General features: G+C 49.3%; 2 protein-coding genes across 2 annotated transcripts in view; both read right to left on the bottom strand.

Moving 5' to 3' along the window:
- Positions 1 to 6,576, bottom strand: part of LOC149861651 (trypsin-like) — a 48,659-nt gene extending 42,083 nt beyond the window's left edge. Inside the window, exon 1 of the mRNA XM_090052557.1 lies at positions 5,488 to 6,576. Coding sequence (XP_089908683.1) covers positions 5,488 to 5,683 — 196 coding nt within the window. The 5' untranslated portion in view covers positions 5,684 to 6,576. The remainder of the gene's footprint in view (positions 1 to 5,487) is intronic.
- A 4,630-nt stretch (positions 6,577 to 11,206) lies between these two features.
- On the bottom strand, positions 11,207 to 25,879 carry LOC149861650 (synaptophysin-like protein 1). Its single transcript, XM_090052584.1, has 5 exons — positions 25,749 to 25,879; positions 18,606 to 18,724; positions 15,990 to 16,197; positions 14,525 to 14,716; positions 11,207 to 13,489 (listed from the first exon to the last, which is right to left on the bottom strand). Exons 1-5 carry the CDS (start codon positions 25,815 to 25,817, stop codon positions 13,358 to 13,360), a joined length of 720 nt encoding a protein of 239 aa, XP_089908710.1. The 5' UTR covers positions 25,818 to 25,879; the 3' UTR covers positions 11,207 to 13,357.
- Positions 25,880 to 26,948: the final 1,069 nt, after the last annotated feature.

The raw sequence follows: 26,948 nt of genomic DNA, 5'->3' as shown, positions 1-26,948 counted from the left end.
TCTGATGCACACAGTCAGGACCACAACAGAAATCAGCTCTCATAGCCATGGGTAGCAGGTCCTGCATGTAAACCAGCCTCCCTGGTTACACAAGGGATTAGGACCCTGGCTAGCCCCACCCAGCATAAGCCACATTAGTGCATTCTTTGGTCTTGACTCAGCTGCCTGGTTCCAGCCCACAGGGGAAATCAGCAAGAGAGAGAAACCACCCATTCAGCTTAAAGACTGAAGGGCAGAACTGAGACTGAGCACAGGCACACAAAGCCTTAGATGAGAAGCAGAGCCATGTCCCTGCTTCTGAAGGTAGGAGGAATGGCCTGTCTGAATCCTCTGAGGGCTATCAAAGGGTTAATGAGAGAAGGGCAAGAGGGAAATGGAGGGGTCACAGCTGATGGAGGGATGGGAAGAGGTGTACAGGGATAGAGACAGAGAGAGGAATAAATGGAGCATGCGGGAGATGGGTGATGGACAGATGGACAAGCAGATAGGAGGATTGATAGATGAATAGATAGTAGGGGATGGATGGAGTGAGTGAGTGAAGAAGACGGGGTAAGTAGACACATGGTTAGTTGAACGGGTAGGTAGCTGTGCGGCTGGATGGAGGGATGAACGACTGGATAATTAGGTGGGTGGTTCATTGAATGTAATGGGTGGCTCGGCAGCTACGGGAATGGAGGGAGGGAGGGAGGGATTATGGGTATCTATGTGGTTGGATAGAAGGATGGCTAGATAGATAAGTAGGCATATGATCAGTTGAACAAGTAGGTAGGTATGTGTGGCTGGATGGAGGGATGAAGAATTGGAATAGTAGGTGTGTGGTTCATTGGGTGGGTGGGTAGATCTGCCTACGACAGGGCAGAGGGATGGATGGATACGAGTGTGTCTGGTTGAATGGATATGTAGGTAGGAGTGTGACTGGATGGAAAGACAGATAGGTATCTATGTGGCTGGCTGGCTGGATAGATAGATAGACAGACGAGTAGGTGTTCAATTGGTTGAACAGGTATGTAGGTAGGTATGTGTGAGGTTGGATGGAGAGGCACGTTTGTAGTTCGATAGGTGGACAGATGGACAGATAGAGAGATGGATGGGTAAGAGGATGACAGACGGAAGGAAAGTGGGGAAGGGCAGCATGGTGGATGGGTGGGTGGGTTCATGAGGATAAGTTCCTGCTGCCACACAGCTCCCCAGGCCTGGGTCATACTTGTGCCCATCTCCACTAGCCCCTCCCCAGCAAGGGAAAAGTTCCCTTCCTCCAACTGATAATCACACCCCAAAAGCCAGGGCTGCACAGAGACGGCTGGTCCTCAGAAGCAAGGTTTGGGGGTGGGGCCTGTAGGGAGGGGAGGGGAGGGGCCAATTCCCCTTTAACAACACCCTTTCCATCCTCCCCTCCAGAAAAAGGTCTCCTCCAGATCCATGGAGCTGCTGGGACTCACCTTGTTACTGGTGTGTGCAAGTAACCAGGGTATGTGCACTTGTATGTCTCAGCCATATGGGTTCTGTCACGTGTGAGCACATGGGGACAGGTGATAAATGCACATCCGATTAGACAGATGGTGTTTTGGACAGATGAATGGCTAAATAGGTGTGCGGTTGGACAGATGGGGGCTAGATGGGCACATGGCTGGCCGGATGGTTGGACAGAGGGCTAGAGAGGTATGCGGCTGGCTGGATGCACAGACAGATGGATAGTGGAGAGGCATGTGGCTGGACAGACAGCTAGGAGTGCACATGGTCAGAGAAATGGACTGACAGCTAGAGGCAGGTGGCTGGACGAACCAACAGACAGAGCAAGAAATGGCTATATTGGTCCATGGATGGATGGATAAGGTACAGTATGGGGAGGGGGAGAGAGAGAGTCAGGGCTGCATGGATGTGTGGGAGGCTGTGCAAGGATCTCCCATGACTCCAAGACTTCACAATGAAGCCCAACCGCATGGCTCTGAGGAGGCTCTGCCCCCCAGGACTGCACCCCGCACTGACCACCCCCTCCCGCTTTGTTGCAGCGATGGCCCGGGAGAAAGGGAAACAGATCATTGCCGGGTACCCATGCCCACCCAACTCAAGGCCCTGGCAGGCAATAATCTATGGTCCCTTGCTGTGTGGGGGCATCTTGGGGAATGAGTGCTGGGTGCTCACAGCGGCACACTACAAGACTGAGCGAGTGGCACGTGGACACTCTCCTCCAGCCTGGCTCGGGGGTGGGAAGGGCACTTGTCAGTGTCCCCTGCCCTGCTCCCAGGCTGGGGCCACCTGTGGGTTCCCCCCCCCCCCCCCCATCTCCTGTGTGGCCTTCCATGGCCCCCTGTGGGTCATCTCCCCCGTGGCCTCCTAGGGGCCCCCCTTTCTCCAAAAGCCTCTCATGGAGACCCCATCTCCTCTGCAGCTTCCTCAGCTCCCCTATTGCCTCCTGTGGGCACTCCCTCTTCTGTGAAGCCCCCTCTCCTCCCCCACAGTAGTCTCTTAGGGCCTCATCTCTGTGTCCTCCCCATGGAGACTGCCATCTCCTGTATGGCCTCATCTGCCCCGTGGTCTTCCATGAGGACCCCCACTCCCCATCTCCTGTGGTGCCTCATACCCCCATTGCCCCCTGTGGGGACTGCCCCACATCTCCTGTGGGGCTCCCTCTTTCCCCAATGCCCTCTTATAGGAACCCCTCATCTCCAGTAGGGCCCCGTCTTTCCCCATGGAGACCCCATCTCCCCTATGGCTGACTCCATCACTCATGTCTCCCAGGTTCTTGAACTTGTGTGTACAGGTGGGCACAAACAGCCTGCATCATCTACAGTGCAAGAAGCCGGATGAGAGTGTGAAGAAAATGGTGCTCCACCCCAACTGCAACAAACGGGGCAACAGCAACAACAACATCATGCTGCTGAAGCTAAAAAATCCTGTGGGCTTGACCCAGAGCATGCCATCCATGCGCCTGCCCCAGGTCTGCTCCCACGCTGAGACTGAATGCATCATGTCTGGCTGGGGCACCATCTGCAGCCCCAGAGGTAGGGGGAGGATTGGGGGGGATGGGGGGGTTGGGTTCCTGGGGTTCACCCAGTGCTCATTCCAGAGTCATTTGGGTACCAAACTTACCTCATGTTGATCCGGAGTCACTCCAGTATTGCCCTTATCTAGCATCAATCCAGAATTGCTCCAGCATCACCCTTGCCTCATGTCAAATCTAGACTCACTCCACTATTACCGTTCCTTTAACTGGTGTCAAGCCAGAATCATTCCATCATGTTAATCCAGAGCCACTCCAGAGTCAGTCCAGTATCACTTCTCCTTTAGCTGCTGTCAATCCAGAGTCACTCCAGTATCACCCTTGCCCAGTGACAATCTGGAGTCACTCCAGTATCACCATTCTTGTAGCTGGTGTTGATCTGGAGTCATTCCAGTATTGTCTTTACCTCACATCAATCCAGAGCCACTCCATTATCACTGCTCCCTTAGCTCAGGGATGGTCAATTATTTTGGGCGGAGGGGTGCTTACTGAGTTTTGGCAAGCCATCAAGGGCCACATGGCAGGCAGCCAGGGGCAGATATGTATTAATTTTCTAAAATTTTTAGGGACCTTGTGGGCTGGATAAAGTGGCCTGGTGGGCCGCATTTGCCCCACGGGCTGCATTTTGCTCACCCCTGCCTTAGCCGGTGTCAATCCAGAGTCATTTCATTATTGCCCTTACCTCATCTTAATTCAGTCAGTCCTATATCACTATTCCTTTTTTCTGGTGTCAGTCCAGTCACTCCAGTATTGCTCTTTATCAATCCAGAGTCACTCCAGTATCACCCTTGCCCAGTGTCAACCTAGAGTCACTCCAATATCACCATACTTGTAATCTGAATGACTCCAGATCAATATCAGCATCAATCTTAGCTCACATCAATCTGGAATTACTCCATTATCACCTTTGCATCATGTCAATCCAAATTCTCTCCAATATCATGCTAACAGTAACTATCTGGAGTCACTCCAGTATCACCCTCACCTAGAGTCAATCCAGAGTCTCTCCTGTATCACTCTTACCGCACATCAATCCGGAGTTGCTCCATTATGACTCCCACCCAAGATCAATCCAGAAGCCCCTCCTTTATCACTCTTACTTTGTGTCAATCCAGAGTCACTCCACTATTGCCCACACCAAATGCCAATTCAGAGTCACTCTATCACCATTACCTTACCTGCTGTCAGTCCAAATTCTAGGATAACTGAGGCTGAATTCCCTCTTGTTGGCCCTACTGTCCATCATGAGTTAAGATTTCATAGACATTCGGGCTGGAAGGGACCTTAGAATATTGAGTCCAGTCCCCCCGCCCAAAGGGCAGGAAGTCAGCTGGGGTCATAGGATCCCAGCAAGATAAGCATCCAATTTACTCTTGAAGGTGTTCAATGTAGGTGCTTGAACCACCTCCGCTGGCAGACTGTTCCAGACCTTGGGGGATTGGACAGTAAAGAAATTCTTCCTTATGTCCAGCCTGAAGCGGTCTTGCAGGAGTTTATGACGGTTCGACCTCGTCATCCCTTGGGGCGCTCTGGTGAACAGACGTTCCCCCAGATCCTGGTGGTCACCCCTGATAAACTTATAGGTGGCCATCAGATCACCCCTGAGCCTGCGCTCTTCCAGGCTAAAGAGCACTATGGCTCTCAGCCTGTCGTCATAAGGTCTGTTTTCCTGACTTCTGATCATGCGCGTGGCTCTCCTCTGGACTCTCTCAAGCTTCTCCACATCCTTTTTGAATTGTGGAGCCCAAAACTGGACGTAGTACTCCAGCTGCAGCCTCACCAAGGCCGAGGACAAGGGGAGAAGGACATCCTGGGATTTGCTTGAGAAGCATCTCTGGATGCAAGCCAGCGTTTTGCTCACTTTACTAGCCGCAGCATCACACTGAAGGCTCATGTTCATCTCGTGATCAATCATGAGCCCCAAATCCCTTTCTTCCATAGGGCTAGCCAGCATAGCACTGCCGAGCCTATAAGGGTGCTGCAGGTTTTTCCTCCCGAGGTGGAGAACCTGGCATTTTTCGGTGTTAAACACCATCAGGTTCTACGTCCGCTCATTTGCTGAGCTTGTCCAGGTCAGCCTGGATCACCCTCCTGTCTTCTGGCGTGGATGCTTTGCCCCAAAGATTGGTGTCATCGGCGAACTTGGCCAGTCCGCTCCTGACTCCAATGTCCACATCATTAATGAAGATGTTGAACAATATGGGTCCAAGGACAGAGCCTTGGGGGACCCCACTGGTCACAGGACACCATGAGTGACTGCCATCTATTACTACCCTCTGGGTCCAACCATGGAGCCAGTTTCCCAGTCAGTGGATCATGGTGGACCCAAGGCCACACCTGGCCAGTTTCACCAAGAAGTGATCATGGGATACCAGATCGAAGGCTTTTTTTGAAGTCAAGATATATGACATCAAGCTCTTCTCCCTTGTCCAGGTGATAGGTCACCTGGTCATAGAAGGAAATGAGATTGGTCAAGCAAGACTCACCTGCAACAAACCCATCCTGGCTATCCTTCAGGATGTTGGCGTCAGCCAATCCATTAAGGATGGTCTCTTTAATAAACTTTTCTAAGATCTTCCCCGGGATAGAAGTCAGGCTGATGGGCCTATAGTTTGCTGGATCCACTTTCCTCCCTTTCTTGAAGATTGGCACCACATTGGCCTTCTTGCAGTCTTCAGGCATTGCAGCAGAGCGCTAGGAGCTCTCAGAGATCTGTGCCAGGGGTTGGGCTATGATGGTCACCAGCTCCTTGAGTACCCTGGGGTGCAGATTGTCAGGGCTGGCTAACTTGAAGGTATCCAGACTCTCAAGGTGTTCCTTCATGACATCAGCATTAATGGAGGGCAGGGGATCTACCTCACCCAGGCCTCCCTGTCCCATAGCGGGCATGGGCATCCCATGGGACTGATGTAAGACTGATGCAAAGTACCCATTTAATAGGTTGGCTTTTTCCTGGGCATCAGTTGTCCCATCTGGTTCAGCAGGGGTCCAATGTTGCCTTTGCTTTTCCTCCGGCTCCCCACATATCTGAAAAGGGAAGACATTGGGGTAGCTGAGGCCAAGCCCCACCCAACAGATGCCAATCCAGAGTCACTCCAGTATCATCCTCATGCAGAGTCCAATTAGGAGCCATTCTGGTATTGTCTTTACCCAGTGTCACCTCCATTCTCTTCACTGGTGTCAATCCAGTCACTCCAGTGTTGGCCTGACCCCATGTCAACAGCAAGTCATGCCAGTACAACCATTAGCTAGTTTCCAGTCATCACTTACCCTCCCCTAACCTAGTGCCAATCAGGAGTGACACCCCAGCTTGGCCCCCATGGCTTCCTGTCTCTCCCACAGTCCAGTTCCCCAAGCAGCTACAGTGCGCCCAAGTCAAGACCTGGTCTGAAAGAAAATGCCGCCAGGTGTACGGACCGCTGATCACCCACATGTTCTGGCACCTCAGTGCATAAGGGCAAATTGACTCCTGCCAGGTACTGGGGGGCAGTGCTGGGACCTCAGGGGGGCAGAGCGGGAAGTGATGGGCCCCACCAGTAAGAGAACAAAAGTGCCATCCACTGGTGAAAGCAGTGGTGCCCAGCCCACCACTCCACCAGCCCACCCCCCATAACACCCTACCCCCGCAGTGGTGGCTCTGAGCCCTGCAGCCACAAAGATGGAGACAGAGTCCATTCATGAGAGGATCCAGGATGTTGAAAAGCGCGGTGCACATGGCATATGGCATCATCACATATAACACGACCCATTTTTCTCCAATCAAATCAAAACTAGATGCTTTAGTAATGTGCTAGGGGGTAGCGCTATGATATTCAGCTTAAGACCATAGCAAGAACAAACACAACTGTCCTCACATGCACCAATTTTCCTAGATCAAATATAACCTTTAAGGCTAGGCAAAAAATACCCCAAAAATATGGCCTCTTTAGGCCTGCAATTATTCTAATTAAACATCCAGCTCTTATTCAGACTTGTCAAACAAAAATCTAGCTTTCTAGAGTCTCTGGACAGTGCCCCCAACCCTCCATTGCCAGTCATTTCTACACCTGAGCTCATACGACTGTACCCGAGCAAAGGAGTGGAAAAAAAGAAAACCGAGAGACATGACCAGACTGGTTGCCAGACAGCAACAGGGCAGGAGAAAGGACAGCTTGAATAGTGGAACATCAAGACTATTAGAAATGGAGAGGGTTGTTAACATCTGTGGACAGATTTGCAGGAAAACTGCTTGAATACATATGCCATGGCCCCTTCCTGAAACATCCCGATTGGGTCAATTTAGTTTGGGGGTTGATCCTTTCTTTTTGTTCATTGACTGGTTGGGTCATTTGATTGGTGTTGGGCAAGGTGGGGGTGCTGTGGAATTTCCACTGGTTGTTTTCTGGGGCTTAGGGGTATTCAGCCGTTTTTTTGTTGTGGGCCTTTGGGTATTTTGGGGGTTCATAGGGAATTTTTAATTAGGTGATTTTGTCAATTTTGTTGATTGGGTTTTGGGGTTCTCTGGGCATTTTTTATGGTTTTTTGGTGGGTTTTCTTTTGTTTCATCTGTTGGCTGTTTGTTCTTGTGTATTATTTTTTATTGGTCCTTAAGAAACATTTGGTGGGGGTTATGGGGCTGGGTTGTTTTAGGTTGGGGGTGTCATTTGGTTCTAAGGGAGTTTTTGTTGGGCTTTTTAGGGGTTTTTTGCATATTGGGTTTTTTTGGGGCCTTAGTGAACATTTGTCAGTTGCTTTTTATGAGGGTTGAGTTGCTTTGGGTGGTTGTGGGGCTCTTTGGGAGTTTGACTACCCCAGTGCTGCCTGCATAGAAATGTTGCTACCCCTCCCAACCAGTTGGTTCTAAAGTTTGGGTGAAATGGGAATCAGAGAGGGGTGAGAGGCAATTATATCCCTGCCCCTTCCCCCAAGCCTACCCCTACATTCCACTGGGAGGAGCAGGGAAGGGGACTCCATCCATGGTGCCTCAGTGGGGTAGGTGGAGCCCAGACCTATCCTGTATCCCCTTCCTAGTGGATCCTGATTTCTGGGTGGGGGGGGATCTCTCCCTTGCCACAGGGTGACACCAGGGGACCCCTAACGTGCAATGGGGTGTTGCAGGGCATCGTGTCCTAGGGACTGGAAACATGCACCAAGCCTGGGTTTCCCGGCATCTACACTAAAGTCTGCAACTACGTGGACTGGATCAGGAACGTCACCCAGGAAGACTGTCACAAGAGCAACTAGTGGGTGGGTGGGTAGGTGGATGGACAGGGGGCAGGAACAGCAGTAGGGTAGATGTTATAGGGGAGCTAAGCTGGCTCAGGGAGGGGGACCAGGGTACCCCAGCCCTGCTGGTGCCCCTCACTCCCAACCCAAATTCCCCCTACCTCCCTGATCCTCTCAAGGCCCCTCACTCCCAACCGCAGCCCTTCACCCCCACCCCCTGCCATAAGACACTCACCTTAGACTCACTAGCACCATAAACCCCCTTCCTCCCCTCCACTGAACAGCTGTATGGCCAAGACACCTTGCCACCCAGCACCCTGGTTTAAGCCCAGTCTCAGCTCTCAACACATCTGTCCCGCACCAGAAAGGTCCCATGTCTGCCTCACCCCAAACCAGCTCCAGCAACACACATGGACCAAATTGGAAAACATCTCATGTAGAGATGGTGAATACAGAGAGATCACCCTGATCAACCAGAACAACTCCACGGCCAGTTCCTTGCACTCTTCATCCCAAAAGAAACTTTGTGGTTTGGCCTTATAGGAGATCCGAACCCAAGAGGCCAAGACATTGGCTCAGGGGCCTTCTGAGCCCAGCAGCATATGGAAATACCATATTTCCTTATGTACAGAGAGAAGCAGGGCTAGAAGGGACCTCCAGAGTTCACATCTAGTCTAACCCCATGCTTGAAGTCAGATCATCCCCATCCAAACCATCCTATACAACCTATAAAAATCACAGAACCATGGAGAAGTCAGGCTGGAAGGGACCTCCAGAGGTCACATCTAGTCCAGTCACCTGTGTGAGATAGGATCATCCCTATCCAAACTATCCTAGAGAAATCCATTGTTCAATGTCTTAGTAAAGCTACCATTAAACCTAGAACCTGGGAAATAAGAGAAGTCAGGCTGGATGGGACCTGCTGAGGTCATAAAGTCATTGTCCTAGAGAAGTAGGGCTGGAAGGGACCTCCAGAGATCCCAGCTAGTCCACCCCCCTGCCTGAGGCAGGATCAGCCCTGTCCAGCCACCCTATATGATCCATAATCATAGAGAAGGCAGGCCTGAAGGGACCTATCGAGGTCAGAGAGACAGTCATAGAGAAGTAGATTTCGAAGGGACCTCCAGAGGTCACATATATAGTCAAGGCCCCTGCACAATCCATCATCTAAACTGTTAAGAAGGTAGTTTTGCTAAAAATTTAGATGATGGATTTGTCTGGGATGGGTTGGTTGGATGACCCAGCTTTAGGCCAGGGTTGGACTAGATGTGACCTCTGGAGGTCCTTTCCAGCCTTGCTTCTCTATGACTCTTTGACCAGGACTCTGTGGCTGACTCTACAACCTTTGCAGGTCCCTTCCAACTTGACTTCTCTACAATTATGATTTGTGTAGGATGGTTTGGATAGAGATGACCCTGCTTCAGGCAGGGGGCTGGACTAGAGGTGACCTTGGAGGTCCCTTCCTGCCCTACTTCTCCATGATTCCATTAATGACAATCCACCTTGACACAACACCTGACACTACACCCAAACGTGCCCCAGGAGCAGGACCACACTGCTGCACAGGTTACGATATGCTTGAGAGATCCCTGAATAAGGCAAGCAACCCGGTTTTGGGGGACTGATTTCTGGGGGGAATGGGGGGGCAGAACAGGGTGTGGGGAGGAGATGCGGAAATATAAGTATGGGGGGGAGGGTGGAAATACCCAAGTCAACTCAAGAAGTTGCATCTACTCCAGTCCACCTACCAAGGGAGGTGAGGGATTGCATCATTGGTTCACTGCATGGATCAAAGCAGAGACCCACCCACAAATCAAGAACCTCCAATTATAGTCAAATCCTGAAATTAACTGAGGAGCCATGAAATAGACAAGACCAGAATGGGGGAAGCTTGTGAGTTCGAGTTTGACCCTCTGCCCAGTGCAATGCAAAGGCATCAAGATCTCAGGACAAGAGGAGGGAAATACCATACTTCCCCCACATATAACACGCCCCTGAATATAAGACAGAACGAAGGGGGTGGGGAGGGCAATAGATCCTTCCTTGTTGTAACCAAGTAGCAACAGCAAGGGACCCAAGGCTGCTCACTAGTCTGCTCCCTGTGCATCACAAAAAAAATGCTCTTACCATATTTCTCAAATTTAATGCACAGTCTACATTCGAGCAGCTGGGTTTTTGGGATAAAGGTACGTTACACAAGGAAAAAGATAGGATATTTTTCAAGGGAGACATGAGGAAAAAAAGGTCCTTAAAAAAAGGGGAGGGGGAGGAAAAGGGGGGAGAATCAACAATACCAACCCAAAAAAATACCACCCCTGCCACCACCCTTAAAATACCAAAGAGGAAAAATAAATGCAGTTAAGATCTACTGAAACATTTAGTTTTGGTTGTTTAAGCATTTTTTCCTTTCATCGCAACCTTGTTTTATTTAAAAAAGAAATAAAGGAGACAAAATTAAAAAAACAAAAAAAGGCAAAATAAAAATGAAGATCAACCTCCCCAAAACAACCTGAAAGGATTTTTCCATTGATAGGACTTCAAACGCAGCTCTTTCAAATGCTCATATCCCATTCTGCTCCAAAAAGAAAGAGATAGTCCTTTCAGAACCCCTTTTCCCCCAGATTTTCTAGCTGTTCCTTTTTAATTGGTCTCTCAAATTTTTGGAAAGGAAATATAAAAAATGCTTCAACTAAAAAAAACCCCCCCCCAAAAAAACAAAAAACCACAAAGCAAAACCAAAAACAGTGTTTCTTTGGTGAATAAAGATAACTTTTCTTTTTTTAAAGCTACACACACTTTTCAAACCAAAGAAACACCTGGGATTTTTAGTTTTCTTTTGGCAAAGCGAGTTTTAACAAAAATCACTATTTCTTTGGCTGAAAAAAAGTTGTGGGTTCCCCCCACCCCACACACACCTTTTCTCACCAAAGAAATGCCTATTTTGGCCAAAAGTCAAAGTGCAACACCAACCACAGATGATCTAGAAAAGATAGCAAGGAGGGCAGTTTATGGTAATGCTTTATTGGGCCAACTGTACAGCAGGGAGAAATGGTAGGCAAGTTTTTGGACACAAACTGCCCTTCTTCAGGGTTTAGTTTCACCAAAGAAATACCTATTTTTTGTTTGTTTGCCTTCTAAATTTTTGCACAAACAGAGCTTTTTCTTCTATTTTTTGGCAGAAATAGAGCTTATTCCAATCGTTTCTCTCAAAAAATGTTTTTCCGTAAGAGCCAATTTTTTTGTTTTTCAAAAACAGATTTTTCCAATTTTTCGCAAGAACCCCCCTTTTCTATTTTTTTGGAAAACCCAAGATCTTTCCAGGGGTTTTCTTTGCAAAACCCAAGCTAGTTCCAGTTTCTTCCTCCATAAACCATTTTTTCTTCTTTTTTTTGCAAAACCTGAGGTTTCCCCCCCATTTTCTGCAAAAAAAAAATTCTTCTTGGATAACCAGCATTTTCAAAATTTATTTTACAATATCAGTTTTATTTTTTGCAAAAACCAAGCTTTTTCCATTTTTTTTGTTTTCTATTTTTTTTTTTGAAAAAACAAAGCATTCCATTCTTTTGGCAAGAGCTGAGCTTTTTCCCCAATTTGTATGCAAAATAGTTGTGTTTTGTTTTTTTAAAAACCTGTGTTTATTCAGTGACTTTAAAAAAAAAATTGACCTACAAACCTTTTTCCACCAAAAAACCAGGAAGTTGGGGGTGGGGGTGTCAAAGGGTTTATATTACTCTTTACAAAATTCAGCCAAAAGTTACTTCTCCACTAGAAAAAAAAAAAACCTGCAATATTTTTCCTTCTCCCCCAACGCCATTTTGCCTCCCCAAAGAAGGCTAATTTTGGTCACAACCTTCACCTTATTTATTCACATCCCAGCTACGCCTTGTCCCCCTGAAGGAAAAAAAAAAACCCCATGAATCAAAAACTGAATCCAACTCTCGAAATTGTGACCTAAAATGGATCCAGCATCTTGAACCAAAAATCTCCTGAAATCGGTTCCTTCATTGAAAAGAAAACTATTATTTTCCCCCATTTTTTATTTGCCTTTGCAAAATGAGTCCCATGCGAATGAGTACAGTATTCCTGGACCAACATACACACTTCCCAGCTGCTCCTCTTTGGTAGCATGTGCTTATTTGTGTTTTTAAAAAAAATACTTAAAGCCCGCATTGGCAAAGAAAATAGATCACAGGTGGGGAAAGCAGCATATCCTCACGTGTCCTGTCCCCAACGAGAGGCTTACAAATGGAAAAGCAAGATTCACTGTGCATCGTACAAAGCAATGGTAGTGTTTTTGGGGGGGTTCTCTCTAAAATACAAACACAGCTTCAAGCTTGGCTACATGTCTTTCCCCCCCAAAAGATCAAGGGGCAGCAAGGGGAGGACAAGACAGTGCTGTATTTTCTCACATACAACACACTGCTAAATACATTATGCTCCTTGTTTCTGAAAGGCTTTCTGAAGAAATATTTTTTCTCCCCTTCCCTGAGTTGTGGCTGCAGAGAGCAAGAACGGAGCTTACTTTTGAGCTCACTCACCCCCAACCTGCTTAATTAAAACCCCAGGTTGGTCTCCACAGGTAGACATCTGATATGGAGCAGAGCTAGAAATAGGAGAAGAGACCAGAAGCCTTAGCAGGCAGCAACATTTCCTTAAGATTAGCTCCCTGAGTGGAACCAAGGACATTAAAAAGGCCTAATTGTTAGTCTCCATGGGGCCGCTAATGATTAACGTTTGTGAAGTGAAGAACAATGGGGCATGAACTCCATGATCCATTAACTCCCTCAGCTTCCTGGGGAATACTACCAGAGCTGGAGAACAGGGCACCAAAGCAGGGTGCTTCTATATCTCCCAGCATCCCCACATGCTCCTCTACTTAGGGGAGGGAAGCTGATTTTTGGGGATGGAAAGGTGCGTGTTGTATGTGAGAAGATACAATATTAACAAAACAAAAAGGCGGCAAATTAAGCACACAAAAAAAGAAGGCACCACACTTGATTTCTCTCTCCCAGGGAACTGATCTCCTCAGTGAAGGCCCCTGAGCAAAAGGCTTGAAAAGCCTCAATGGCTTACGGGAAGAAAGGTGAGTGGGAATAATAATGGTGATGATTTCCATATAGCTGGAGTTGCTGGCAGACAGGCATGGGCTCCTTATATCCCTGAGGGGGCTGGGGCTGCACCAGCAGCATGAGGGGCAGCACTGGGCGGGTTGTGGAGGTTGGTTTCTTTGTAGATGAACCAGGAGTTGCCGCCCCATAGGATGACGTTGAGGAAGCCGATGACCTAGGGGATGGGAAGAGAAGGGCGGGTGAAGATATCTACTCCCTCCATAGGTCTTCAGGACAAGCAAGGGGCTGTGAGGACCCCAGCTAGGCCAAGCCCTCCTGGCCTGGAGACCCGCCACAACACCTCAGACCATTGCCACTAGGCTGGGACAAGATGGCAGTTAGCAGGCCAACGTAAGATGACCATCACCTCTCCCTCTCTATGAGGAGAGGATGTCCTATCCATTATTCCCACTTAGGAGCTTCTTGGGAGATGGATCCGAGTGGGTAAGACCCACCCATGAGGCCTCTGCCCCTGCCACAAGACCCCTCCTCACACCCATTACTTCAGCTTCATTTGGTCAGGAAACTAACGAAGCCACATGAGACTGGACAGGAAGTGTGTTCACACGTTAAGACATGTCAGTAGCTGGGAGGCGGACGCCATACTGGGGTGGCATCATGCCAGGCCCCAGGGAAGGAGGGGCAAGGGGAAAAGGATGAACAGGATATCCCAGAGAAACCAGACCCAAGTGGGATGAACTCAGAGAAACTGGGACCCAGGTCCTGGACTGCCAGAGCAGGGAGGGGAGCTGGGCTGGCTCTGTCCAGCCAGGAGATCCCTAAAATGCCCTCTCTCCGAGCCCTTCGAGAGGCCCACACCATTCTTAGTCCAAACTGGGATGAACTGGGACAAAACTGGGATGTGGGATCTAATTCATAAGAGACAGGGGGTTTGACTGGGCTGGGCTGGTTCAGGTTGGCAGGGCCCAGCCAGTAAGTCCCCAAATGCCCCATTCCCAAGACCCCAGAGTCCCACACTATCCCTACCCCAAACTGGGAGCAGGAGAAGAGGGCTGGGCTGGCTCTTCCTAGCCAGAACATCCCAAGGTGCTCTCACTCTGCATCTCCCAGAGGCCCAATAATATCCCCAGCCACAACTGGGATGCAGCTTCTGAGCTGCCAGGGCAGAAAGAGGTTGAAACATGCCCCCCAGCAGATGGGTACAAAGCAGGAACCAACTGGGGGGAGCGGGTGGGAGGAAGGAACCTACCACGGAGACGTTGAGGGACCCCATGCTGGAGACGCTTTCGAATGCGCACTTAATAGCAGACTGCTCCTGGCAGAAGGCGAAGTCAGCTAGCAGGTCCGGGCCAGTGGACACCTTGACATCAGTCAAAGCCTTGGCCCAGGCTGAGGCACTAACGAGCCAAAGGAAGGCAAAGACCACGGTAATGAGAAAATCCTGCAGAGGTGGAGGGGAAGGGTGTTAACAAGGTGCAGGGGCACGTCAGGGATACGGGCAGCGCTGGGCGCTGTACAAATCCACAGCGAGAGTTGGCTCCAGGCCCAGCCAGGATCAGGGCCATACCAAGGGATGCACATACCTCCCCCAGGCAGAGCCGAGTCCTGCCCCACATGGGATCAGGCCCATGCCAGGCGTTGTATGTACCAGCCCCAGGAAGAATAGGGGCCACGCCAAGTATCTGTGTGCCATTCCCACCCCCCACATCCACCCCAAGGCCAGGGCATGTTCCCGCCAGCAGAGGGCAGTGGGCACACCCCCTCCCCCGCACCCCGCCCAGCCTCATCAATGCCATGCACTTACCTGCCAGCCAGGCCCTCCTGGGCACCCCCGCAGCAGGGAGAGAGAGAGAAGCTGCATGGTTTATTGGGTTAACCTGCTCCTCCCCTAGCCTGGCTGGGTAGCAGGAAACTACAGCTCCCATGATGCATCACAGTTATGACACATCACATGACATCATTTCCTCTCCTCCCCATGGAGGCAAGGTACCCTGGGAGACAATCCAGCCAAAAGAACCAAGCCCATTGGAGGAGCACTGGACTCACCAGAATTGTTGCTTGTATGGTACGCCCCACCCCTGTGATGTCATGCCCCATTTTCTCTGAAGTGGGCATTGTGGGGGATATAGTCCAAGTCCATGGAGAAGAATGCGGGCATGATGACCTCCCCCCACCACAATACTACTGCTCCCATGATGCCACACAACCAAGAACTCCCATTACATCACTTCCTCTGTTCCCCATAGAGGAAGAAGCAAAGCGTTATGGGAGATAGACCAGCCAATAAGTCCAACACAGAGGAGCACAAAGCTCACCAAAACAACTCCTACAATGCACCACACCCATAGCATCACTTCCTCCCCACCATGAGCAGAGCATTATGGGAGCTGTCAGCCAGCCAAAAAGCTAAGCCTACTGAAGAACAGGAAAGCCCATGACAACTGCAGCTTCCATGAAGCCTTTACACTCAGGCACTCCCATGACTTCACTTCCTGTCCTTCCACTGAGCACGGCATCATGGGAGACACACTCCAGCCAATGAGCCCCGCCCACTGAACAGGGTCCACTGCAGCTCACACCACGCATGCATGGAAGCCAACTACACCTCTTCTCCACTTAAATTTCTACCCCTCCTCCATGGGATTATCCCAACATCCACCAAATCCCTCCCCCTCATTATCTCAATGAGCCATAACAAAGCAGGCAGGACTCACAGCCATGGGCAGCTTGCCCCCAGCCCCACGGTAGAGGTGCATGTAGCCAAGGTAGAGGACCAGGGCGGCTAAGGAGTAGAGGAAGGCAAAGACAGCCAGCGTGACGAAGAACTGAGATGAGGATGAGAAGTCTCCCACAAGGTGAAGGTCATTCCAGGTCTCATTGCAGAACTCAGTTTTCTGGGTCCTGAAGACCACGAGGTTCAGCCTGCAGGACAAAGGGCAATGGCTTCAGCTATGCGTAGAGATGCACTGATACATCAGTCCCATATTGGACTGACACCAATATAGGGAAAATAAAGTATTGGTAATCAGCCTTTTTTGCCTGATGTGCCCAATAAATGCCCCGTGTATCCACACAGCTGCAGCACGCACAGAGCCAGGAGTGCAGCCCAGCAGCTTGGGGAGCAGCATCAGGCTGATAAGTCCAGTGTGGGGGAAAAGGGTGAGGGGAGAGAAAGGGTGTGGGGCGCGAGGCAGATTGAGGCCCCCCGCAGTGAGGGAGTGGGGCAGGGACAGGCGCTGCACAGCTGGGGCAGGATGGAGCCATGAGCGGGCTCACCCGGGGGGCAAGGGTGGGGGAGCGGCTCCCACTGCTGCATGCACTCCAGGAGGGCATGTGCCCCCAGATCTGTGCGGGGCAAGGGCAGGCTGCCGCGACCCTCCACACCCCGGACAAGCCGCTTGCTGCTGCATCCCACACCTGCCCCGCCCCACCTGGGCAGTGCCTGCCCTTGCCACACTCCCTCACTGCAGGGCCCTTGATCTGCCACCCACCATGCCCCTTTCCTCCCCCCCCCCACACCAAAAACTTACCAGCCCAATGCTGGGTCTCCAAGCTGCCCGGCTGCATATCAGAATCGGATCAGTATCAGCCGATATAGCCCCTTAAAAATTGACCATTGATACTGTCCCAAGAAATCTCTATTGGGGCACCCCTAGCTATGAGCCCCGCATGCTGCTAGAGCAGCTCTGGTTTCATGTGTCCCCAGCCAGGATTTCCGGCCGCGAGCAGGAAAGTGTTGGGGAAATACATGGAGTGCCCAACTGGCTCCATATCTCCCTGCTTGCAGCCAGAGTGCCCAGCTGGGTGCACATGAAACCTAAGTGGCTCTAGCAGCCCTTAAGGAAAGCCGCACATGGAAGTGCCAGCTGGGAGCGGGCAGATGTGGAGCAAACTGGGCACGCCATGTTGTTCACTCTCAGGGGGTAAGGGAGACCCACACCCCCAGGTCTGTGTGCAGGGGGGGCAGGATTCAGGCTCAAGCTCCTGCCCCACTTCCCTCCCACAGGGCCGCTGTAGCCCCACAGGCATGACTTAGCATAGCAGGGAACAGTGGGGGCAAGACGGAAGATCCCTACCGCCCTGCTCCCCTCCCCGCAACCCAGCAAGACTGGGGACAAAGGAGCCAAGCGGGAATCTCCTAGCAGCTGCTCGCTCAGTGCTGCCTCAGCAATGCACCTTCTGTACGCAGGACTGCACTGGGGGAAGGGGCACAGGGCTCTGCCACTCAAAGCAGCAGCAGGCGCAGGAGGCACAGCAGGAGAGCAAGAAGATCCTGACACAGCCCCGCTGTTCCGAGCCATGCCAGGTCATGCCTGCGGGGCTACAGCAGCCCCACGGGAGGGAAGAAGGGTGGGAGCTCAAGCCCGCAGCCTGCCCTCCACACAGATCTGGGGGTGCAGGTCCCCCCTCACCCCCCAGGAGTGCGCGTGGCTGCCAGCCCCGCCCCCACTGGAGCCAGCAGCAGACAGGCAGCAGTGGGAGAACCAGCTCGGTGTACCTGCTGCAGCTGACTTCTGTTGGGGGCAGGGAGCTGTGGACCTGGGTCCCTGGTCCCATAGCCCTGGCAGCTGGGGGCCCCCTCTGGCAGGGCAAGGGGGCATGAGCAGGGCTGGGGAGGCCTTTAATTTTAATCATGGATTTTGGGGGCTTTAATCAGAGAATTTGCAATTGTTGTTGTTTTTTACTGATACTCTACCAACTTTTTACTGACTGGCAATTTTTTAATTAATACCTTACATGCTTTTTACCAACAGTGACAGGTTCTCTCTTCTTACTGATGGCCTACACACTCTTTACTGATAACAAATTTTGTTTTTTTTACTAATAGCCTACAACCCTTTTACCAAGGGTGTTAATTTTTTTTCTACCAATGTTCTACAAACCTTTTACCAATTTCAGGGTTTTGTTTTGTTTTTACTGACACCCTACACATCCTTTACCAATAGCAACAGTTTTTTTCTTCTTATCAACACCCTACATATCTTTATGGACAACAAGTTTTGCTTTGTTTTGTTTTTACTGACAACCTACAAACTTTTTTCCAACTATGTCATCTATGCCCAGTAAAACTGTAGGCTGTCAGTAAAAAAAACGAGCCTAGACCCATCAGGAACTCCAAGCTGGATGACTGGAGGGAGGCCACTAAATGTACAGCACTTAATGGAGAATCTTCAGCACCTGGCATCATGGGATTGCCAAGAGACTTGAGAGTACCTTGCTACCCCTCACACTAGGGGAGGAAGCCAAGGGGAAATAAAGGCTAGGGGTGTTACCGAGATCAAGAGCTGTTACCGAGATCAAGAAAGAGCACAGGGCAGGGAAGACCTCACCGGAATGGGTAGCCAAACGTGGCTGTCAAACTCTCATTCTTGGTCTGAGAACAGCTGACTTTGAAGGAGGTGTTGCCGCCGTACCCACCACAGGTGGCAAAAGCAAAGATGGAGAAGATCTAGAGAAGGAGACACACACAAAAACAGGGGTTACAAATTGAACCAGCCAAGAAGGGGGCCCACCCACCACCTCTATTGTACCCCATAAACCCAGCCCAGCCTTGCCCACATCTGCTGAGTAAAGATGCCAATCAATTTGCACCTCCCTCCAGAGAATGTTTTCACTGAAGCAGGATCACCATGAGCCCAGGATTGTAGCTGTGGACACTGTTGCCTGGCAACCGGACACCCATAGCATCCACTGCCACACAACATTATTAAGAGCCCCCAGCCATTTCCATCCATGAAACCCAATGCACGCTTACAACCTCTGGGAAAACCAAAGCACAGGGACACAATCAGGGGACTAGAACCCTATCTCCTGTGTCCTCAACCAGTGTCCTGTCTAAGTAATCACTCAGCTCCTCCTGTAAGAAGCTGTTCATCTCTAGTCTGTATTGTAGCATATTTGCTGTCTTCATTTCATAAACAACAAGCTAAAGAGATTACATAGAGCCAGTGGCGACGCATATGGGGTGCACAGGGGTGCACGTGCATACCTTGAGCGCACTGGTGCACCCCCTGACAGCAGTGTTACCTGCTTAGGTGGTGGGCAAGCAAAAGCACTGATGTCCCCCCGAGAGCACTGGTCAAGGGACGAGGTGCCAAGCGAAGTGATGCCTGTGGTTCCCCAGCAGCTGATCGCGCCAACTAGGGAGGGAGGGGTTCTCCCACAAGCAACTGCACCATACCAGAAATGCCCCCCGGTCAGCATGATCAGCTGCAGAGGGACACCCCCCCACCACCCCAGTGGGTCAGCACGATCGGCCATGGGGGAGCAAGTGCCCCTCTGACTCGAGGCACCAGTTGCCCATGCACACAGCCCGAGTTCCAGCTTGGTCTTTCTTGTTTACCATCTGGTGACATCAAAATCGGGGAAATCAGAACCTATGTTTGTTTTGTTTTTCTTAAGCAGAAAATTTTTTTTTCCCAAAAATGGAAGTTTGAGACAGAGAGAGACATTCCCACCCCACTCTTGTATTCATTTAAAAATCACTTTTCCTTATCTACGGTGAAATTAAAAGGGGGGGGGGGGAGGGAAAGGGGGGAGGTGTTCCCAAGCTGCTTTTCCACGCATTGCAAAGTTTGTTCTCTCTTGAATGAACTCTAATTAAAGACACACACATGCCTGTCACTTGACTCTGTTTTTTGGATTTTTTGTAAAGCAGGGTGGTTGTTTTTGTTGGGTTTTTTTGGACGGAAAAACAAAACCGTGCTTTCATCCTCCCCCCACTTTTCAAGGAGCAATCTCCAAGGACCCATTTTCCCCAAACCAGGGAAAACAAAGCCCCCGCTCCCCACTTCTATCCCCATCCAGATCCCGGTTCTGCTCCTTCCCTCCCCACAACCTAGGCTGTATTTACCACATTCTTTAATTATCAAATCTAGTTTTGTTTGCACCCCGAGGCCATTAGGACACACCCAGCTGAGACAATGGCAGCCGAGCAGAAAAAGTGTATGTAGGAGGGGGATTTTCCCTTCCAAAATCCCCATTAAAAAGAATTAAATAATAAAGCCACTAAAATAAAATAAGAAATCCACCAAAAAAGGCCTTTTGGGGGGTTGGGGGGGAGGGATTATTTAACCCTTTCTTCTCCACGGCTGCCCCCTCCCAAAGAAGTGGCTCCCAAGGGTGACACAGGGTATTTATAGGGCTATGGGCATTCCCAACCCCACCAGCTCCCACCCTGAAGCCAGGGCAGACAGCCAAGAGGCCTGGCTGGGTGCCCGGGAGATGCTGAGGAAAGAGAAATTCCTGCTTTGGGCTGCGGCTGAGAGAGAAATTCCCCCCTGCTGAGTACAGAAGCCTCCCACAGAGGCCTGGTTCCATCCCTGTCCCCCCCAAGTGCAGGGAGCCCCTGAACCCCCGAGATACTGCCCCTCAAAGAAGGCTGAGGCGTCCCCTTTGGCACCCACCCCATGGGCGTCTACCAGCACTCAGGCACCCCACAGACCCCAAGACCTACAAGACCTATAGGGCCCTCCCCCAAGATTATGGGGGTCCCAGAGCCACCCTGGCCCCAGACACAGAGAGATCAGGGTCACCACCACCACCCAGACACCCCATGGACCCTGTACCCTACAGACCCCAAGACCATAGGGTGCAGGGCCTTACTGGTCCCAACCCCAGAGAGATCAGGGGTCTCTATCACCAGACACCCTGGACTTGAAGGCCAAAGGGAACTGGGGCCAAAGTGACCTCATAAACCAAAGCCCACAGACAAAATAACCATCTAACACCCCAGAAAAAACAACAGTAGCACCAAGAAAAGAACCAGTCTCCCCCCCAAAAAACCCTGAAAAATCAAAAATGAACAGAGGGCCAAAAGGAGCCTCATCAACCAAAAAAACCCCAAAACAAAGACACGGAAAACAGCCAAAAAAAATAAATATAAGAGTGACCAAATCTGAGGACCAAAACCAAACCTGCATCCTAACACCCAGAAAAATAAAAATGAAGTTAAAGGAAGAAAAACGGGGGGGCGGGGAGTGTCTTAAACCAGAACTCAAGTAAGGAAACATAAAACAACAGCACAGAACAAATCTCTAAAAAATACCTAAAACCAAAAACCAACTTGAGCACCAAGGGGATTAAGCACCAAGGAGAATCCTTCTAAACCCCAAAGCAGAGAAAAGTAAGACAACCAAACACACACAGATGCGTGTTCATAAGTGTGTGTGTGTGTGTGTGTGTGCGCGCGCATGCATGCACACACAAATCAACATATACACGCCCACAAATATATATTTGCATATATGTGCATGATCACATGCACCCAAGTACACATGCATACCTATACATACACACGCACATGCGCACGCATGCACACCCCCAAATCTCCAAAACCAAAAGAAGAAAAACCAACCCCCAATATAAAAAACCTAAAAACCAAAAACAACCATCAAAACAGAAATACTTTTTCCTGTTGTTTTAAAATTTGTCTTAAGCCAAAAGCAGAGCAACTTAACACACCCAAATAAAATACCCAAATACTGAAAAAACCAAAAGCGCCTTGAAGGCCCCAGTGAACGGAGGGCCACAGACCTCATCAACCAAAACCCCAACAACTGAAACCAGGGAAAACAGTCAAATATATATATCCAACCAATAAATATATTAAATAAATCATGTAAAATGTACAAGCTGCCAAGGGCCAAAACTAAAATTACATCCTGAGAACCAGAAAACTAGAACTAAAATTGGTCGGCAGGTGGTGGGGAACAACACCAAGGAAGAGTGTCTTAAATCAAAACCCAAAGCAGGTAACATAAAATAACTGGGGTAATCTCCAAAAATCCAAATCCAAAAGTGACTTGAGCCCAAAGGGAACCTCTTCCCGCAAACCCCAGAAGCAGAGAAACATAAAACAACCCCCAAAAAGAAATAAATAAATACCCAATCCCCCACGGCCAACAAGACAAAAAAATCCCAACTGAGAACCATAAAGATGACCACAATATACTGATAATAATATCACTATTTAGCATATTATCACCACCATATAGGGTTATTACAAACAGCGACAACAATGGCGGCATTGCTGCGCCTTGGGAACATCTACACAAGATGCTATTGTGCAGTGGTTCCTGCACATTAATTTAATACTCGCATAATCAAGGTGACGAGTTACTATGCAGTAAAGCCAACAAATGCCTTTTTAGTGACGCTTACTCCCGAGGAGCATAAAATACTGCACAAGAGCATATTAGCACTGTCCATACTGTGACACCTTACTGCGCAGTGTTCTTCAGCTACTGTGCCGTGAGTATCTCATGCAGACGAGCCCCATATAATTAAATATCATGTTTATCCTTATTACTTTAGTTATTGGTGCCTATTTCAACAGTTAGCATTCTTTATTAGAGTGGTTAATAACAAGCACTATGAAACCATAACAATAGGGGTGTTATCAATGGGTGTAATTAATATTACCATATAGCTTTATTAATAATTACACCCATCAGTAACACCCCTATTGTTGTCACAGTTGCCCATAAGTGATGATATTAATCATGCTAAATAGTATCATTATTTAGCTTTATTAATAATGTCACCACTACATAATGTTATTAGCAACCGTGACAACAATAGGGGTATTACCAGCAGGTACAATTATTAATAAAATCTAAATAATCATGCTAAATAGTATTAGTAATGTCATCACTACGTAACATTATTAGTAACTGTGATGACAACAGGGGTTACCAATAGGTGTAATCATTCATAAAGCTAAGTAGTGATACTATTTAGAATTATTAAGTACATTCATTGGTAACCCCTACTGTTGTCACAGTTGCCAATAATGTTACATAGCGATAGCATTAATAATGCAAAATGGTAGTAATATTCAGATTTATTAACAATTACACCCATCAGTAGCCCCCTATTGTCATCACAGTTACTAATAACTTTATTTAGTGTTATTAATAACCGTGACAAAAGGGGGGTTACTGATAGTATTAGTATTTAGATTCATTACACCTATTTAGTGTTATTAATACTATGTAGTATTAATATTTAGATTTATTAATATTTATTACACCCATAAGTAACACCCCATTGTAATCATGCTTACTAATAACATTACATAGTGATGACATTAACAACACTAAATAGCATCACTTTTTAGCTTTATTAATAATGACACCTATAGGTAACACCCCTATTGTCATCACTTTACATAGTGATTATTGTAATAAAGCTAAAGTGATATTCATCACAACGAACAGCAATTAACCATTACTGTCACTATTCATAATAATGTTAATAGCAACTGTATTAATAATGCAAAATAGTGGTATTAATCTCAACAGCAACCCTGCAAGTGTTGTCATGGTTACTAATGCTACTATATAATGATCATGGGGGGGTGCAAAGGCGCAGCTGACAGTCCAGAGGTCAAGGGTTCAAGGTCACAACAGATGTCCACACAGCGCGGCCCCAACAGATCCCATCAACTGCAAATCCTGCTAAATACCTCATCATGAAGACATGAAAAAAGGAAGGAATCATGATAAATAATGAAGGTGTAAGCATAATTAACCATGTGAAATAGTGATATTCATCGCAATCAAGTGGCAAGACCAGTAACGCTGTCACCATTATGAGTAACGCTATATAGCAGTGACCAGCATCTTCTGGGTCATCTATGGTGGTCCAGGGGACACTATGACCTCTGGATCGTGGTGTCAGCATGAAAGGCCTTGTCAGGTGCCTGATGAACCTGCCTGTACGGAGTCCTGCGACCATCACACCCAGACCTTTGACGCCTGCACCTACGCAAGAGTACGGAGCAGTGGAGGCTGCCCAAGACCCATCACACTCATTACACACCGCATTACACCACGGAGACAGAATCCAAAGGCTGGACAACATCCAGACGTTCAATGCCTTGCAGGCTGTAGCTTCTACCAGACAACAACGGATGCAAGCTCAGCGAGGGCACGTTTCAATCAGGGTGACTGTCCCTTAGCATTCCTCCAATCACGGAGTACCCACAATGCAGTGGGGCTAGAGCGTCAAGGCGCCCTATACTCACCATACTCTGGGGGTCACAATACTGGGGCTACCACATCACCACCAGGCCCTACAGTCAGACGCACTTTACAGTCTTACCCAGGAACGCTAACAGTAAGAGTATTAAATCACCAGGGATCCTGGTTTTCTCCAATTAAAAAAAACAAACCAAACCAAAGTGTCCGATTTAAAAAAAGTAACCCAAAAATCCACATTTTTCCGTGGTTAAAATGAAACACCACTATACTTTTTTTTAATTATATACACCCCCATATCGATAGCTCTCTCTCTACACACATACCAATCTTATTATCATAAATTACTGTCATTTATTGATATTAAAAAAAATTTAATAAATCCAATTATATATAGTAATAGACAGTTAATATAATTAAAATTTTTAAATCATAATTTATTGATATTAAAATAATACACTACCAAAGTTAACTCTGTTCCTTGATAATATTAATGCTGTCAGTATCAATAGTATTATTGTGTTGATAACTATGTTAATAAGAGGTAATAATTATTTGCAGCAATACTTGACAAGTAGCAGAGGCACTGTTAATATTAATAGCGACATAAATAAATCAATGAACAATTACCAACAATAAATAACATTAATAATGCTGAACAGCTGGATTAACACGATCAGGGCTCATTCGGGTGATCACTGTGAGGATGGAGCACCCCAAAGGCTGCTGTCGCAATGATGGAGAATCTCCTACCTTGCTCCCCCTAGGATGTGGTGTCACCACAGCCATTGTGGTTATTAATAAAGCTGAATAATTAAGGGTGAAAGCAATTATCCCCCCCACATTTTACATCTGGGGGGGTTGAAGTCTGGCCATTCCCCCACACCACCACCTCCACATGGCTCAGGGAACAGAGAGCAAAACCGATGTCAGGGAGAAGGCGCGAAAAGGGCAGGAAGGAAATGCGGGACGCCAGAGGCAGTCGCATTTAGGACCTGAAGGTGCCAGGACTGGGCCCGTTGCCCAACTTCCCCTGCAGGTGTGGGGCAAACCAACCGTCAAAATGCCGCCCTCCCCCCGCCTTACACCCCTCCAGGCAGGGCTGCCTGTCACAGTGAAGCCTGTCCCTCCTCCGCCCCGGGGGTCTCCAGAGCCAGTCATGGGAGCCGTGGGGGACAGAACCCAGGGGCTGGGAGCCTGGGTGCTCCCCAGTTGGGGGGGGGCCTAGCAGCCCCATCCCCAGCTCCCCAGTCCACGCAGCCCAGCCCCTCCCAGTTCCACAAGGCGCTGGCAATCAAAGCCCAGGCAGCTGCACGCCCAGCCCTGGGCCCGGCTGCATGTACTGGCCTAACTGGGAGTCATACTGGTTAGGACGGGGGGGCTGGGGTTTGGGGAGCGGGGGGACAAAAGGCTAGCTGGAAAGGGACCGCCCAGTCTGCCCAGCGCACTCCTCCCAGCTGGCCCAGCGTCCCCCCCAGGGCCCCTCCTCACCCACTGCAGCGCCTTGACGAAGCCGAGCGGCTCCTTGGCTGGGCCCAGGTCGAGCCGGAGGCCGGACATTTTCTGGAGAAGAGGCGCGGGATGACGTCAGCGCGGGGGGCGAGGCCATGCAAAGGAGGGCGGGGCGAGGGGCGGCCCGCCGGGGAGGGGGGAGGGGCGAGTCGACCCGGGGCCCCGCCCCCTCTGCGTACATTTGCATATCTGCCGGACTGGGATATTTGAATCTCATTTGCATGTGCACACCCGGGACGCTTGCACTTCCGCTTCACCTGCACGCCCGGTGCGTTTCCATCCCCTTCCCATCGGCATGGTGCCTCCCGTCTCATTCGCATGAGCACGCTCGGGATTTGGGTATGTCTCATTTGCATACGGATACATGCACAGTTTCCATCTCCGCTGCGTTTGTGTACCTGGCTCGTGTGTGCGCATCCGCCTCTACATCTCATTTGCATGTGCTTTGCATATCCGTGGTAATCTCGCTTACTTTTCAGCTTTATTTGCATATGCATAACTGGTACATATGCATACCTGGTTCGTTTGTATCTCATTACATGCGCGTACACTCCACATGTCTTTCTTCTTTATTTGCATATGCATGATGGTGCATTCGGAGGGAACAGGCCTGTCTATACTGGGCTGTCCCCTATAGCTCCTCCACCCCCCAGCTATAGGGGAATAACTCCACAGTGTCCCATAGATGAACCCGCCCAGCCTTGTCCTCTATAGGGGAAGGGACCCAATGCCTTCTGCTTCAAGCACCCCCTATTGCCCCTATAGGGACCAGACCCTATAAAGCAAAGGGGACCATTATGACCTCCTGTAGGGCCTTCTATAGGGTTTCCCCAGAGCTTCTATAAGGAAGCACCCTTGTCTTCTACGCAAGGAGGGGGTGGGGCATAATATATGGGCAGGTTTGGAACTATAAACCACCCCTTCTCATCCAACCAATCACAAGGCAAAGAACAACTCAGGAGCAGAGGTTGCTTCATGGAGCAGCCCTTTTATTGGCTGATATGCCCTTTCACTGACAACACACAGCAGTGGGGCATGAAGCTCCTTCTGCAATGGATTGGTACCTTCCCTAGCAAGTGTTCTCTCATGGGAGGAGCCAAAGGGGTGGGTGGGGTTTGTTGAGAATTACACCCCCATGCACACCATCCATCCATTCTTCCCCATGCACATCTTCCATCA

Source organism: Crocodylus siamensis, chromosome 6 (assembly GCF_052110815.1).
Source record: "Crocodylus siamensis isolate JL-2025a chromosome 6, ASM5211081v1, whole genome shotgun sequence".
Lineage (NCBI taxonomy): Eukaryota > Metazoa > Chordata > Crocodylia > Crocodylidae > Crocodylus > Crocodylus siamensis.
Note: the sequence above shows the minus strand (reverse complement) of the source record. Positions and strands in the feature narration are given on the sequence as shown.